Genomic DNA, 17,766 nt, shown 5'->3' with positions numbered 1-17,766 from the left:
TAATGTTTCTGAATTTGTATTGTTTCAAAATTATTATGTTCAATTTCTCTTAAGCGCAGAGACACAAATTAATTTAGCAATTTTGCAATTATTTAAATTTAAGACAAGCAATTTCAAGCAGTTTGAATGCATACACACACTTAACTGAGCTATTTGATGTTCTTTTCATGCCTGACAATATGTCCAACAGTGAGCTCACTTTAAAGGCTAACTCACTCGCTGCAGCATATCCTTCAGATCTGAACATGAGCCTGGCAGATGAATTGATACAATACAAATCATTCATAACAGAAAAAGAAAAATGTCTTTAGGGTTAGGGTTAGGGCCCAGGGGCCCAGACTATCCTTAATCCGTCCTTGCCTGTGGGGGTCCTGACCATTGCAGAACAGAGTAAAAGCAGGGTAAAATGATATGCAGAGAAATAGATGGACTACAGTCAGTAATTGTAGAACTACAAAGTGCTTCTATATGGTAAGTGGAGCTGATAACAAGCAGTGTCACAGCAAGAAGGGCCTGTTATTGATTTCCCCAGTCGGGCAGCCTTTCTGTGTGGAGTTTGCATGTTCTCTTTGTGTCCGTGTGGGTTTTTATCCGGGTGCTCTCATGGTCCAAAGCAAGCCTGGAGTGGCTAATCGGGAGATTCGGGAGGATTCCTGATGGGCCAGCTCATGTCAATCTCGAGTTTGGGCCGGTTGGATGAGAAAAAGAATTTTGACACTTATCTGTCACTTATTTAATCTTCTTCTTGCATTCATTCTCCATTCATCTGACAGCGCAGCCCCTACATCACAGTAGATTAGATGGGTTCTACCATCTGAGGGAATCCCCCCCTCCCAAATGTTTAAGTTGGTTTGGCCCACGAGGCGTCTTTTCTGGAGCACCAGTAAAAGTAAATATAGCAACAGAATAGCGCAAACCATCAGTCGGTGGTGATGGAGGGCAGGAAGAGGCCAGGTGGAGCCGAAAAGACCAGGATAAAAAAAAAGAAAGGCAATGGAAGAAGATGCTGCCAAATGTGCCAAATTAACAGACCTGTTTTCCAGAGGACAGACCCCAGTTGTAGCTGGTATTGCGCAACATTTGCAACGTCAACTTAGCGTAGTTTATTTTGTAGAACCCAATACACACCATTAATCACAAATATCCAGTTTCAAGCTGAAATTAATAAACATAATTTGAAGTGTAATATATTAAATAGCTTAACTCATTAATGGAATGTTCCGACGCTACTGTACTGATGATCCCGAGGAGGCCATGACTACTGAAGGGACAGGTAGAGGATAGTCTAACAGAGTTATTTAAACTAACATAGTTATCTGTAATGTAAAATATAACGTAACATGATATATGTTAAATTGTTCAGACATTCAGAAAGATGTCAGCACGATAGCCTAATTTATTTTAACAAATGGAGACAAATAGCCTAAATCATTATCAATTTTACACCATCATAATATAGGCTAAATTGTAAAAAAAGAAAAAACCTTCCAGCATGTTATGTTATTCAGCAAAATAGGCTAACCCTTAATGAAATGTTTTTTTTAGCCTCAGAGCAGCAGATAAGCCATGTCTCATGTCTATAGACAATGACACCGTTATTAATAAAGTTGCAGAAACCAGTGCACTGCTTAGGAGGCTTTTGATGCTGTAGGTAGCCTACTAAATATACGTGTAGTGAAGCTACTTAAGAGTTTAGTGTAAACCTAACAATAGAGCACCTCTCTGTGGGGATGACAAAAGCAATTTTAATTTTAAATATTTTTATTTCAACTTATTGCTCCTGTACAAATGTAAATACGTTTTTATCTTTCGCACTACACTTTCATCACATTTTTTTTACCTTTGAAATCTTTATCTGATTTAAATTTGAATTAAACATGTTTAAGTGAAGTGTTTTCTGTTAACTTACCAACATATACCTGAACTTATACCCAATAAAAAGGCATTGTAAGAGCTAACTGCTGTTTCATTTATTTAAATTCCTCCTCCATGGAAAAAGTGGGCCGGGTTTGGGCATGAAACTCCCGGGCTGAAAAAGGGGCCCACTCCGGCCCTGGTCCAAAGTAATGCAGTCAGGCCGACTGGAGCTACTAAAAATTGACATCATTTTGACCCACATCAGGCTATTTTATAACCAGACCTGATTTAGAAATACAATCAGCAGACTAATGTTTTACTTGTCATCTGGACAGACAGAGTTATAAAACTGGTAGCATAAATGCAGAGTTTTATGAATGTGGTTTTGAATTAATGTTATAGGAATTTAATATCTCACAGTGGCACAGTGAGTAGCACTGACCTGTCACAGCAAGAAGGGCCTGTTATTGATTTCCCTGGTCGGGCAGCCAGGGTCCTTTTTGTGTGGAGTTTGTATGTTCTCTCTGTGTCTGTGTGGGTTTTTATCCGGGTGCTCTTATAGTTCAAACTCCAAAGTAATGCACTCAGGCCGACTGGAGCTACTAAAAATTGACATCATTTTGACCCACATCAGGCTATTTTATAACCAGAACTGATTTAGGGTAAAGCACCTAAAAATACAATTAGCAGACTAATGTTTTACTTGTCATCTGAACAGACGGAGTTACAAAACTGGTAGCCTAAACGCAGAGTTTTATGAATGTGGTTTTTAATTAATGTTATAGGAATTTAATATCTCACGGTGGCGCAGTGAGTAGCACTGTCACGTCACAGCAAGAAGGGCCTGTTATTGATTTCCCTGGTCGGGCAGCCAGGGTCCTTTCTGTGTGGAGTTTGCATGTTCTCTCTGTGTCTGTGTGGGCTCCAGTTTCCTTCCACAGTCCAAAGTAATGCAGTCATGCCTACTGGAGCTACAAAAAAAATGTGTCTGTGTGTGTGCGAGTATGTGTGCCCTGTGATGGACTGGCGACCTATCTGGGGTGGTTTTTTTTCTACCTTTTGCCCAATGAGCCAGACCCACCGCAACCCTGACCATGATGGTAAAACCGATCAAACTTCTAACATAAATGAGGCAGTTGTAGCCTAGTGGTTAAGGTACTGGGCTAGTAATCAGAAGGTCACGGTTCAAGATCCACCACTGCCAGGTTGTCACTTTTGGGCCTTTGAGCAAGGTCCTTAACCATCACTTGCTTAGACTGTATACTAACACAGTACTGTAAGTCACTTTGGATAAAAGTGTCTGCTAAATGCTGAAAATGTAAAATGTATATAAGTTTAAAGTCAGTTGTGTAGTACTGGCAGGCTTTGTCCTAATTATTGTCCTAATTACTAAGAATTATATATTTAATAGATTAGGTAATTATATATTTAATAGATTCGGTGGTTTGTTTTGTAAAAGAATGAAAAAACAAACTTTGAAATGTTTTATAAAATGCCATTAAAAATCTCATTAACTTGAATTTGCACAGAAAACTGAAATAAAAAATAAATTGGCATCAGAGAGTAAACACTCAGTTAGACCCCATTAAAATCCTATTCAATGCCGTTTTTTGTGTACAAGCATCACGAAGCAGCCACTAGACATGTGTTCCATATTCTACAATGTTCTTGTATGAATACAGCAAACCCGACTCGCTCTCATGCTTTAGTCCCCAGTGAACAATGAATCTTCCCGCTATGAAGAGACTGCTAGGTTTTTCAAGGTCAGAACTACACTTAAGCTTTTTTTTTCTCTCTCTCTGTCACAAAACATTTTTCTCTTGCTGAGAAATTATTTAGATTGCACATCGCACCTCGGTATATTGCTGTGATGACTTTTGCTATGTAAAAACATTTTATTGACTTGTTTGAACAGCAAGATGTGCTTCTTTGCTGGCTTATTTTTCTTTACCCTCTCTAAGTAAATGGAACAGAATGTTTCATGGTCATGTGCATTCAGTATATAACCTTCATTCATTTTTATTAATGTAACTTTGGGCACGTATTGGATTGGACAGATAGTGCTCAACTCAACAGAAAGCAACAGAAAAACCAACAAGACGTATCATTTTGCTTCTGCACATGTAAGTTATATAAAAATAAAAAGTTTATTTTATTTTGGTAACCTTTGTTCCTTACTATCAAATGTTTTTAATATTTTTGTTGTTATAATTGGATCTTAACTGTTGTATATCACTGTATTAATTCCAAAACGTTTGACTTTCATACACGGTCATTTATAAAAATTATTCTTTGTTTAATTAAAATTGTTAGTTTAACTGCAACAATAACATGACCTTGTAACATAAAGGCTTCATACACCAATCAGCCATAACATTAAAACCACCTCCTTGTTTCTACACTCACTGTCCATTTTATCAGCTCCACTTACCATATAGAAGCTCTATCCATATAGAGGACTCTCCCAGGACCACCACAGAGCAGGTATTATTTAGGTGGTGGATCATTCTCAGCACTGCAGTGACACTTACATGGTGGTGGTGTGTTAGTGTGTGTTGTGCTGGTATGAGTGGATCAGACACAGCAACGCTGCTGGAGTTTTTAAATACCGTGTCCACTCACTGTCCACTCTATTAGACACTCCTACCTAGTTGGTCCACCTTGTAGATGTAAAGTCAGAGCCGATCGCTCATCTATTGCTGCTGTTTGAGTTGGTCATCTTCTAGACCTTCATCAGTGGTCACAGGACGCTGCCCACGGGGCACTGTTGGCTGGATATATTTGGTTGGTGGACTATGCTCAGTCCAGCAGTGACAGTGAGGTGTTTAAAAACTCAATCAGTGCTGCTGTCTTATCTACTGATACCAGCACAACACACCAACACCATGTCAGTGTCACTGCAATGCTGAGAATTGCCCACCACACAAATAATACCTGCTCTGTAGTGGCCCTGACCATTATAGAAAAACATGAAAGGGAGCTAACAAAGCATGCAGAGAAACAGATGGACTACAGTCAGTAATTGTAGAACTACAAAGTGCTTTTATATGGAAAGTTGAGCTGGACAGTGAGTGTGGAAACAAGGAGGTGGTTTTAATGTTATGGCTGATCGGTGTATAATAAATGACAAAACTGTGTAATTATGGTCACATTAAGGACAGTTTGGTGTTTGTTTCTAATAAAGCTGTTTGGATTTTTTAGTTTAGTCATTTCTTCATAGTCATTTTGAACCACATCAGGCTATGTTATGGCCAGGTTTGATTTACGGTAAAGTACCTAGACATACAATTAGCAGACTACTTGTCATCTGGATAGGCAGAGTTACAAAACAGGTAGCCTAAACACAGAATCTGGTAACACTGCTCCATTGTGATTACATTATTAATCTGATAAATGATAGATTTACACTGATATGTGGAATAAATACACACACCCCAGCTAATCAGACCATTTTTATGTCTGTATTCTAATGTATAATAAGTTATACAGTTAAATTGTGTGTAGTATGGCAGAGAAGGGTTGCCGTTTAATGAGTTATTTAAAATACCTCCTAGTCCAGGACGCAGCCTGTTGTCATATCCATCCAGCAGTCCGTCTAGAATCCGCGTAAAAACTGTAATGTTGTCATTCCGCTCAGCCTCTTGAGGAGTCCCAGTAGTAGCCTGAGAGAGACTGATACCAAAACCCACAATGTAATGGAAAATGTTCAGATCTTACGGCCATTTTGTGGTTCCATACTTTTATATGATTTAACATTGGAGCACAATAAGCACTTCTCTGTTACACAGTGGTATATCAAGTGTGTAACTCGAAAACATCAAAGGGAGATGAAATTCACTAAACTGATTAGGAAACTGTATGAAACCCACTTTTTAAAAACAGATCCAGTAATTAGAGATGTACAGATCCAGTACTGAGTATAGGTATTAGATTACCACTGGCCCAAAAACCCTGATCGAATTTAACTTAATAATTCCTGCTTTTAATGCTGTAAACAGAGTGATATGACTGAGATCTTAAAGCACCAAGTTTTTGATCTTTTGCATAGCTCGCTTGTACAGCATAGTGGCACAGGAAGTTGTGTTCCTGCTGCACAGCTTTAGGGTCCTGGGGACTTGTCAGGGTTTTCTATGTACTCCAGTGTCCTCCCACCTATCAAAACATGTTAGTATGTAAATTGGCCATTTTAAATTTACCCTAGGTGTGAGGTTTAGGGGATCTAAGCTTGTCCAGTTAATGTATGTGTAAAGTTTGTATCGTCCTTCTGTATCTGTTTAAATTGATTCTAAGCACTTTGGTTTCCTTCCACCTCCCAAATATCAAGTCAGTAGGTGGATTGGTTCTTATAAATCGCCCCTGTGTGTGAGTGTGTTATGATGTAAGAGTTGTCTGCCTGTCTGGGTTGACTAACTGAACAAAACCTTGTTTAACACAAAGGGGGTTAATGATAAATAAGTGTTTGCAGAGAGCTACACTGGATATGACAAATCAGACTCAGTACCTGCCAAGGTGCAAAGCTCTAATATAACAAATTAAAATAGGAGAAAATACAATCTATCCATAGAAACCATACCTAGAAATAATAAAAATTTTCATACAACCCTAAACATTGACAGACAGAAGTTAGCAACCTACCTTAGATGGCACATGAAGCTGAGGAGGACAGTGGTGAACCACATAGTTCTTACAGTATCGCTGCAGTGTGTCTCAAAGCCCGTACCTGCAAATATCCAGACACGGACAGCTCAGTGGCTCACCACATACCGCAACTCTATACTGCAACTCCACAGCTGAATAAATACCTATCATGTGTTAGAGCACCACATAATCTTTTACAGGGTTCATTTGTGTCTTGATGGGCTAAAAATGAACACTGGATGTATTAATTAGATGCAATATCGAGCAGGCAATGTCGATGGAAATCAGATCAGTCCAGCACTTCTGCGCACTCCCAAAACAGACTAGTGATGATGTGGACTATTTAAAGGTTGAGTTTGGGAAGCTAATAGTATAAAATATATGTGGTTATTTGAACATGTAATGCATATCAATTATTAAAGGCATAGCATTTTTTTGTAATAGTATTAAAGTTATACTTGTTCAGGAATGCATTCATTCTTGTAAAACTGCTAATTAATACATAACTTCCACCATACAGTTCTAACATGTTCATGTAAGGCTAGAGTATTGTATATACTGTATACACTGTGTGCAAAAAAGAAAAAAGTAGCCTGTAAAGTAGCAATATAATATGTAAATGCACTATTAAATGCCATACAGACTATGAATGAACAAGAACACACTATTCATCATAACTCCCTTTATTTAAATGCAGGGGGACAGACTTTTTTTTTAATAATTTTAATGTTGTTGGACATGGTCCTTAGCTCTTTCATTATTCCTATGGACCTGTATTTTAAAACATGGATTTAAATATTTTATGTTTAAGTAAAAACAGCTCTTTAATAGTTTTCTCATTAAAAGTTTTATTAAAATCTACATAGGGTTTGGTTTATGAAATAATAGGCATATCTATTAGAAAATTATCTTCAAAGGTGATTATTACATGTAACATTGAGCATGACATGTCAACAGAAATCAGATCAGACCAGCACATTTGCACACTATCAAATCAAATTAGTTATAATATGGCTTATCATTTTTTTTCCCTTTTATTATTACCATTTAAAATAATAAATAATATTAATAACTGTTAATTGTGATTCTTATTAGTAATAGTACAGTAGTAGTTCATGTTTTACCTTCCACAGTAGAACTTGTATTATATTTTTGATTACCCTTCTAGGTTATCTAATCTGTTTTGTGGGGGAAACACACAAGATTCATTTACAATTCTATTAACTTCATTAATTAATTCTAGTAAACAGGTGACAAGTGTTCAATTTGACCTATAAGGTGTATAAATAAATGGCTGTTCCTACAAGTCTTCAGAAGAATGTATTTAATGTGAACAGAATATACATTTTTAATAAACTTAAATGTAATCCAGTAAATTTAATCTTGTGTAACCCAGCAACTATTTCCATAACTGCATTTCCAACATCTACTTATTTTAGTACAGGCTGTTCACATGTTCCTCTCAAAGCATTCAATCAAACCGAGTTTGCTGCTGCCATAGGTGAGTTTGAACTCTTGTTTAGTGAATGAATTAAATGCATTGAGCAGTATAAAGAACCATCTGGCCAGAATAAGGTGCAGGAGTGCTGGTTACCTGAATGGTGCAGCTGCTGCAGCTGAGAATTCTTTTAGACGAGCTGTAGAAATCCTGCAGTATCTTCTGCTCCTCACTAAGTCTCTAATCAAACATCAATCTTCATCACTAGACTTTGATCGCGATTACAAGAGTCTCTGGGTTCAGTATAAGAGTGCAGTTCTTTTTCCACTGTGTTCAATGCGTGTTCAATGCGTGCTAAGTGCGGGTCCTCTCGCGCGCCTCTGCAGCCACTGCTGCTTCCCACCTAGACCACATCCAGTCGTTCTGTGTAATCAGGCTTTGTTCACATGAGCACGCATCCGCACCGCTCAGCCCCTCTCCCGTACCCACTGGGTGCTAGATCGCGTGCAGTATGGGTCACGGAGGGTTTGCCCACCGCGCGCTTCCCTCTGTAGGTCGCTCGTGCCCGCGCGCCTTTGTTCAGGACTCTTCTCCACGATTACGAGTCAAAAAACAAGAACGGACGTCACCATAATTACCCCCTTAGGGGGCATGGGTAGGTGGAAAGACGCATCAAGACTAGGATTTAGTTCTTTCAGGCAGGAGGGCTTAAGAGAGAGGAATAAAACATGCAAATTTAGCGGATTTCCCAACAATTGTGCTTACTCTGCTTCTCTGCCTCATTGCGCCTCAGAGCTGATATGAAACGGGGAATCCCATCGGATCTACTGTAAACTCACTGGATGCTTTATCACGTTTATTGCACGTTTATTATAACACTCCTTATTTCCCCCCAAAAAGCCTATTTGCATTGAAATAGAAAGCAGTGCCAAAGTGCACCCTGCTCATTAAGCCAGACGATTGAGAGATTATTTGAAATAAGAGTATGGAAAAGTCATTTATTTAGTCATTTGTTCGTTCAGACAGCTTAGGTTGATTAGATTTTGGCAGGGTGTAGAATTGCACCCATGCCCATAAACTTATTTTAATCAAAATATAGAATAAACGACTTGTTTTTTGGAAAAAGAAATAGACTAATAACTGAAATGCAGCAATGTTCATAAGACATTGATTGAGTAAGGCTTGATAATCAAAGCAAAAGGACAAAACTCCTTTATCATCCTGGTTAGAGTCGTAGTGGTGCTACTATACATAGTGGTCTGTTGAGACCATCATCCACTCACCCATTCACTTATTAAATACACATAAAGGTAGTATGGACTTCTCACCAGCTGGCATGTTTTGAGAGATAAGAGGAAGCATGGTGTAAAATTGGTGTTGGGAACATAAATAATTCACACAAAGAGTTTGGAAACCAGCAGTCATTGGTAAAACATCCAAAGCACCACACACTACATAATGGGGACCAGACATGGATCTATGAAGCTGTGCACAACAACGTTCATTCATCGTATCATTCATTCAAGGGATCAGTGCCTGTCCCCGAAACTGTGAGTGTAGATGTGGGAGGTGGGTTTAAGGGAATACACCAGTCATCTACAGTGTAATCTATTACAGGGTTCTTTCATTAATACATTCATTTATTCTTCTACAGCTATTTTATTCTGGTCAGAATCCTGGTTGGACCAGACAGTATATCAGACAGAATTCACCCTGAACAGAGCACCTTACAATTACATACTCATTTACACTCAGTTACTTTTACATTCACTCACAGCCAGCTAAATTTTGAAAAGCTTTGTTAAAGTAAAAAAGGAAAAAAAAAAAAGGAAGAAAAAAGGAAGAAAACTGGAATAGGTTTGTGAGCGAATGTGTTTGCGCATGTGGAGGAGAGTAGTAATAAGCATAACCATCAGAGGGAACTCTCATCCCATGTTTTCTTACCATTCTGCAGTAAGACTGCATTAATCAGTTGGATCAATGCACCCAATTTCCAAAAAAGTTTCTTTCTAAAAGAGGTTCATTGCTAAATGTGCATCTAAGTAATTTAGATAATCAGTGAAATCAGACAGAACCAGAAGAGTAAATCACTAATACAAAGCTGTTAAAGCGAAAGAAAGCAGAACACAAAGCAACCTTCATTCTGATGCTTAAATTCAGCCTCAGTCTCATCAAGTAACCCAGACCAGGTCATTATAATAAAAGGTAGAACCATAAATTTAGTTCCCAAAAGGTTTCTTTTTTCTTCTCCTGTTATGTCTTTAATTACACACTCAGCCATAACATTAAAACCACCTCCTTGTTTCTACACTCACTGTCCATTTTATCAGCTCCATTTACCATATAGAAGCACTTTGTAGTTCTACAATTACTTATTGTAGTCCATCTGTTTCTCTACATACTTTTTTAGTCTGCTTTTACCCTGTTTTTCAATGGTCAGGACCCCCACAGGGCCACCACAGAGCAGGTATTATTTTGGTGGTGGATCATTCTCAGCACTGCAGTGACAATGACATGGTGGTGGTGTGTTAGTGTGTATTGTGCTGGTATGAGTGGATCAGACACAGCAGCACTGCTGGAGTTTTTAAATACCATGTCCACTCCTACCTAGTTGGTCCACCTTGTAGACGTAAAGTCAGAGACGGTCACTCATCTATTGCTGCTGTTTGAGTTGATCATCTTCTAATCCTATAATAGACACAATGGCATGTTAACACCAACATTGCCCACACTGACCTGGTAAAAATGATAAACATCTTTATGTTTATTCCATCACTTTGAGTATTTGGAGTTAAGACTAAGCATTTTCTTTTCGCATCTGTGGCACTGTATAGTACAGATCCAATTGGAAATATTCAACCATATAAGGTAATATGATGATGTTTATTAAACTGAATGAACGTATACAACACGTCTATTTATGTTTGGCCAGTGGTAGCCAAGTGGGTAGAACTTTGCGCTATCAATGGAAAGGCTTAGAGTTTGAATCCTGGCTGTGCCATGCAGCCACTGTTGGGTCCCTGCGCAAGGCCCTTAAACCTCTTGTCTCCAGGGGCGATGTATAATGGCTGAGCATGCGCATTGACCCCAGCTTCCAAAGAAGCTGAGATATGTGAATTAAGAATTTCAATGTACTGCACACAAGTACACCGAACTAGGCATAACATTATGACCACTAACAGGTGAAGTAAATAACACTGATTATCTCTTCATCACGGCACCTGTTAGTGGGTGGGATATATTAGGATTTGAGCGAGTTTGACAAGGGCCAAATTGTGATGGCTAGATGACTGGGTCAGAGCATCTCCAAAACTGCAGCTCTTGTGGGGTGTTTCCGGTCTGCAGTGGTCAATATCTATCAAAAGTGGTCCAAGGAAGGAACAGTGGTAAACCAACGATAGGGTCATGGGCAACCAAGGCTCATTGATGTACGTGGGGAGCGAAGGCTTGCCCGTGTGGTCCGATACAACAGACGAGCTACTGTAGCTCAAATTGCTGAAGAAGTTAATGCTGGTTCTGATAGAAAGATGTCAGACTTCATGCCTCGGCAGGTCAGGACTGTTTTGGCAGCAAAACGGGGACCAACACAGTATTAGGAAGGTGGTCATAAAGTCATGCCTGATCGGTGTATATATAACAGAAGGCATTCCATCTGCCCTACATTATCTTTATTCTATTCCTATACAACCATAAAGAACCATGTTTTCTTTAAAGTAGTGATGTACTTCAATTTCATTGTTTATGTGAAGTTTGGCCACCTGCTTAGCTACAATACAAAACATAGACAGGTTTATTATACTATTAAAATATATACAGGTTTATTTTAGTTCAAAATGTTGCATAAAAACTCTTTTTAAACAGGGCGGTTTGGTGATGCATTGGGTAGTGTGGGTGCCACAAAGCTGCAGTGAGTGAGCGAGTGAATGTGTGAGTGTGGGAAGTTATGCAGTGATTAATGGATTGGTGCTTCCTTCTGGGTGTTTTCCTGCCTTGTTTTTAGTGTTTTATTTTCAGTAATCTTTATATCTTGTCAGTGTCGAGGTGTTTCATGGTCGCACTGGGTCTGGAGCTTAGATATTGTAGCACCCTGGGCAGAGCACTTGTCAAATGCAGCTCCAGTCAAATTTATACCTAAGATCTTTATACCTATGATTAGTTTAAAGCAGTGTTTCTGTGTGTTTTGAGTACCTGAGGAAATCTCAAACAAACAAAGTAAGAATAGTCATAACCTCTGTAGATGTAAGCCACTAAATAAGTAGTAATTCATTTTCATGTTTTACCACTGCTTTGTTCTTGTCAGGGTAGAGGTGGGTCTGGTGTCCCAAAATCACTGTGTGCAGTGTCTTAAAACACCCCAGACAGGACACCAATCCACTGAGCAATTTTCCCTCAGACAGCCAATCAGTGTCTGTATGTTGATGCTCAACCGGCCAATAGCATAAATCCGAACAGGATTCGAACCCTGAATCCCAGCAGTGGTGGGCTAGCATAATTTAAATCTGCACCATCTGAGAACCCCATGATTAAGTTTGTGATGGTTATTTTGTCACAAATCTTTGTAACAGCAAAAAGTTTTAATAGATAAAGTACACCGATCAGCCATAACATTAAAACCACCTCCTTGGTTCAACACTCACTGTCCATTTTATCAGCTCCACTTACCATATAGAAGCCCTTTGTAGTTCTACAATTACTGACTGTAGTCCATCTATTTCTCTACATACTTTTTTTTATCTATCACCCTGTTCTTCAATGGTAAGGACCCCCACAGGACCACCACAGAGTAGGTATTATTTAGGTGGTGGATCATTCTCAGCACTGCAGTGACACTCACATGTTGGTGGTGTGTTAGTGTGTGTTGTGCTGGTATGAGTGGATGAGACACAGCAACGCTGCTGGAGTTTTTAAATACCGTGTCCACTCACTGTCCACTCTATTAGACACTCCTACCTAGTTGGTCCACCTTGTAGATTTAAAGTCAGAGACGATCGCTCATCTATTGCTGCTGTTTGAGTTGGTCATCTTCTAGACTTTCATCAGTGGTCACAGGACGCTGCCCATGGGGCGCTGTTGGCTAGATATTTTCAGACTATTCTCAGTCCAGCAGTGACAGTGAGGTGTTTAAAAACTCCATCAGTGCTGCTGTGTCTGATACCAGCACAACACACACTAACACACCACCACCATGTCAGTGTCACTACAGTGCTGAGAATGACCCACCACCCAAATAATACCTGCTCTGTGGTGGTTCTGGGAGAGTTCTGACCATTGAAGAACAGCATGAAAGGGGGCTAACCGATGGACTATAGTCAGTAATTGTAGAACTACAAAGTGCTTCTATATGGTAAGTGGAGCTGATAAAATGGACAGTGAGTGTAGAAACAAGGAGGTGGTTTTAATGTTATGGCTGATCAGTGTAGTTTCTAATAACAGCTCTCGATCTGCTCAGCTGAAAATATAACAATGCATTGTGGGGATTTGCTTCAGTTTCAGAATGTTTGTGCATGAATGCTGTTTTACTTTGTCAATCCAAAATTCCTGAAGTGTTATTTCTGTTCAGTGGTAACCTGATCTTACATCTCTGGTCCATATAATTAGCATTCAAGAGAAATAGGTTTGAAAGAACTCAGTACCCCCAAACATAAATTCCAGAGTTGCAGTATTTTATAATATACAACCTGTCAAATGCAATCTTCTTTGGGACTTTTGTTAATGCCACCCTAAATCCAATTCAAACTTTTCAAACATAAAAAAGTATAGGTTTTTGGGGAAATGTATATTTACTGAATGATTTATTCTGCTTCAAAGCAAGAAATGCGTAGGCGGTGGTAGCTCAGTAGTGAAGGTACTGGATTAGTAATCATAAGTGGAAGGAAAGAAAGAAAGAAAGAAAGAAAGAAAGAAAGAAAGAAAGAAAGAAAGAAAGAAAGAAAGAAAGAAAGAAAGAAAGAAAGAAAGAAAGAAAGAAAGAAAGAAAGAAAGAAAGAAAGAAAGAAAGAAAGAAAGAAAGAAAGAAAGAAAGAAAGAAAACAAAATAAAGTAAAGTAAAGTAAAGTAATAAAATAAAAGTCTTAAACCTTGCCTTTATTTAGTATCTTTTCCCTAGGTTTGAGTGGGATGGTAATTGATGAGTGTTTATTGTCCTGTGTTGGACTGGTACTCTGTCCACTATGTATATTTCTGAATGTGCTTCAGAAAAGGAATAAATACACAATATAAAAAAACATTAAAATAAAGTTTGAGGGCACTCAGGTGGCACAGCGGGAAAACACACTAGCACACCAGAGCTGACATTTCAAACTCGTCGGTGGGAAACTCAGCTCTGCCATCAGGCTGGGCTGGGCGGCTACATGAACAACAATTGGCTTGTTGTTTATAGGGTAGGAAAAGCCGGATAGGGACTCCTCATAACTAAGCAAATTACAACCTCTGCTGGCTGATTGATGGCGTCTGCACAGAGTCGAGGAATAATGCTGATCAGGGTGTGGCTCTCCGTACACAAAGCTGATCCGCATATGAACTCGCGTCATGCAGGTGGAAAGATGCAGCTGGCTACTGCACACGTCGGAGGGGATGTGTGTCAGTCTCGCTCTCCTCAATCAGGACGGGGGTCAGCTCCAGTGGAGAGGAAGCATAATGCAATTGGGTAAAAATTGGATGCGCAAAAAATCGGGAGGAAAAAGGGAGAAAATGAATAAATAAATAAAAATAACGTTTGAAATGGAAAAGTGAATAATGTTGAATTGTAAAAATGTTCTTTTCAGAATAGCGGGAGACGAAAAGACAGCCAATATCAGCTAAAGAAATGTAGCTGTTTCACTCACTTGCTCTGCACATTAGGATTGACCGCTTCGATTCTAAGGCAAATCATGCATGTAAAAGAAATTTAGCCACTGAAAAATCTGCTATTCCACAGCCGGTAATTAAATTAATTAAATGTACTTTTCCTTATTTTGTTTTATCCATCTGCACTCAAAAAAATAATTCGTTGGATTTACTTAATCCAGTTATGTCAACAATTTCCACCTAACTGAGTTGTGTTAGATATAATTAAATCATATTAATAAGCTTCAAATACCTAACTTTTGTAAAACCAACATTACTTTATTAAGTAAAACCAACATAACTATATTAAGTAAAACCGATGTGACTGTATTAAGTAAAACCAACATAACTCTAATATGGTTAGCTCAGTTTTAATGAATAGGTCTGTGTCTAGCTAACTAAACTGACAAACATAAACTCAACAAAATTATTTTTCTTTTGCTTTACTTGATTGTGTTGATTAATGACAACAGAAATATATTTCATTGTACTAACTTAACTCACTTATGTAAACGTAACATAACTGTTGGACCTCTGATACTCAACTGAATTTAGTAAAACTAACTGTACTTTGTATTTCCAACTGGTTAATTAACTGGTTTAAACAAGTGGGGAAACTACTAAACTTTGTTTTACTTAAATGGTTTTCATTCCAACAATGGTAGTAATTTTAAGTGGACTTACTAATTCTGGGGGATTTGGCAACAATGAAAGAAATATACAAAATGGTCAGCCTTTCAGTCTAACAACCATTAGCAGAACTGTCACAAATGTTTTAAACAAACCTTAAACTTGTTTGACTTTTAATGGCACACACATATCACTTGCACAAACCAAAAACTTAAGCTTTCCAACTTTTGAAAAACTTTTAATTTCAGGAAACTGTAAAATCAAACAGTTTTAGTTTGTAAAAAAAAACAAAAAACAAAAAAAACACTTTATTGGAACAATTTTAAATTAGAGTAAACAAAAAACAATATTCATATGAATGATAAACCAATGTAATTTGCCACATAGAAAATACACTATATTGCCAAAAGTATTCACTTGCCTGCCTTCACACCCATTTGAACTTGAGTTAATCCTGAAAAACTTACCATATAGAAGCATTTTGTACTTTACAATTACTGAATGTAGCCCATATGTTTCTTCAATGGTCAGGATGTGGGGGGACAGGACCACCACAGAGCAGGTATTATTTAGGTGGTGGATGATTCTCAGCACTGCAGTGACACTGACATGGTGGTGGTGTGTTATGCTGGTATGAGTGGATAAGACACAGCAGCACTGCTGGAGTATTTAAATACCGTGTCCACTCACTGTCCACTCTATTAGACACTCCTACCTAGTCGGTCCACCTTGTAGATGTAAAGTCAGAGACGATCGCTCATCTATTGCTGCTGTTTGAGTCACTCATCTTCTAGACCTTCATCAGTGGTCACAGGACGCTGCCCACAGGGCGCTGTTGGCTGGATATTTTTGGTTGGTGGATGATTCTCAGTCCAGCAGTGACAGTGAGGTGTTTAAAAAACTCCAGCAGCACTGCTGTGTCTGATCCACTAATACCAGCACAACACACACTAACACACCAGCACCATGTCAGTGTCACTGCAGTGCTGAGAATCATCCACCACCTAAATAATACCTGCTCTGTGGTGGTCCTGTGGGGGTCCTGACCAATAAAGAACAGCATGAAAGGGGGCTAACAAAGTATGTAGAGAAACAGATGGACTACAGTCAGTAATTGCAAAACTACAAAGTGCTTCTATATGGTAAGTTTTTCAGGATGAACTCAAGTTCATATGCGTGTGAAGGCAGGCAAGCGAATACTTTTGGCAATATAGTGTACTTCAAAATAAAATAAATAATAATAATAAAGTAAACAAATTCCTCTTTTTTTCTTTCCTCACCTTCAGTGGTGTAAAAAGAAAGAAACCCTGAAAAATTTCAAAAGATTGACATCTGAATGTTTTAACGGACTTTAGAATGTTCACGAGAGAGAGAGAGAGAGAGAGAGAGAGAGGGAGAGAGGATAAGAGTAACAATTAAAAACTACTTGAGAGGTTGCATTTTTATGTCTGTTGGAAAGGGGAAAAAAACTGAAGTGGAGATTACCAGAGAATGGCATGAATAAGAGGGCAATAAGGTATTTCTTGAAAATGTAGCAGGAATACAAGGGTAAGAGAAACCTTATGGTTGACATACGGCGATATAGAGTGAGCCTGGAGTGAAAGTCATGAGCACCAAATTAAATTTTACATTACTGATGATTGATGAACAGCCAGAACTTCATCAAAACAGCACATGTTTAAACCAACATGTCATGCTAAACAGATCACAAACAGCAATGTAAAATTTGAATGTTAATTTGGTGCTCGTGACTTTCACTCCAGGCTCACTCTATATCGCCGTATGTCAACCATAAGGTTTTTCTTACCCTTGTATTCCTGCTACATTTTCAAGAAATACCTTATTGCCCTCTCAGGCCAAATAAAATGGCGACTGCATTTGCACTTGAGATGTCTGCCATTCAGTTCCATCACAACATTCGGAGATCATCAAGTGTACTTGAGGTTTGTTGGGTAGCTCAAGTCCAGGGAGTACATGAGGCCAAATAAAATGGTGACTGCATTTGCAATGTTACCAAGGTCACCTCCACACCTTTAATGATAATTCTAACATCTTTCAGCTCATCTGTGGGTTCTGCACCTTCCTGCTTTATGGCAAATATTCCTAGGATTGTCTGCTCCATCTCCTGGTTTTCCTCAACATCCTCAAAAAAATTTTCATGCCATTCTCTGGTAATCTCTACTTTAAAGTTTTTTTTCCCTTTCTCCAACAGACATAAAAATGCAAACTCTCAAGTAGTTTTTAATTGCTACGCTTATCCTCGCTCTCTTTTATGAACATTCTAAAGTCTGTTAAAACATTCAGACATCAATCATTAGAAACTAAGACCATGCCACTCCCTACAACACATAACAGTTCAACTTATGGATCCAACATTT

At 38.6% G+C, this 17,766-nt stretch overlaps 1 protein-coding gene across 1 annotated transcript in view; it reads right to left on the bottom strand.

The window, feature by feature from the left end:
• The window catches only part of gabra5 (gamma-aminobutyric acid type A receptor subunit alpha5), a 75,725-nt gene extending 67,565 nt beyond the window's left edge, over positions 1-8,160 (bottom strand). The window contains exons 1-3 of the mRNA XM_062997968.1: positions 8,090-8,160; positions 6,493-6,577; positions 5,405-5,529 (exon numbers count right to left, since the gene is read on the bottom strand). Of these exons, the coding sequence (XP_062854038.1) occupies positions 5,405-5,529; positions 6,493-6,536 (169 nt within the window). The 5' untranslated portion in view covers positions 6,537-6,577; positions 8,090-8,160. The remainder of the gene's footprint in view (positions 1-5,404; positions 5,530-6,492; positions 6,578-8,089) is intronic.
• Between the last annotated feature and the right edge of the window lie 9,606 nt (positions 8,161-17,766).

Source organism: Trichomycterus rosablanca, chromosome 6 (assembly GCF_030014385.1).
Source record: "Trichomycterus rosablanca isolate fTriRos1 chromosome 6, fTriRos1.hap1, whole genome shotgun sequence".
In the NCBI taxonomy this organism is placed as follows: Eukaryota; Metazoa; Chordata; class Actinopteri; order Siluriformes; family Trichomycteridae; genus Trichomycterus; species Trichomycterus rosablanca.
The sequence above is the reverse complement of the archived record's forward strand: the minus strand, read 5'-3'. Positions and strand labels throughout refer to the sequence as shown.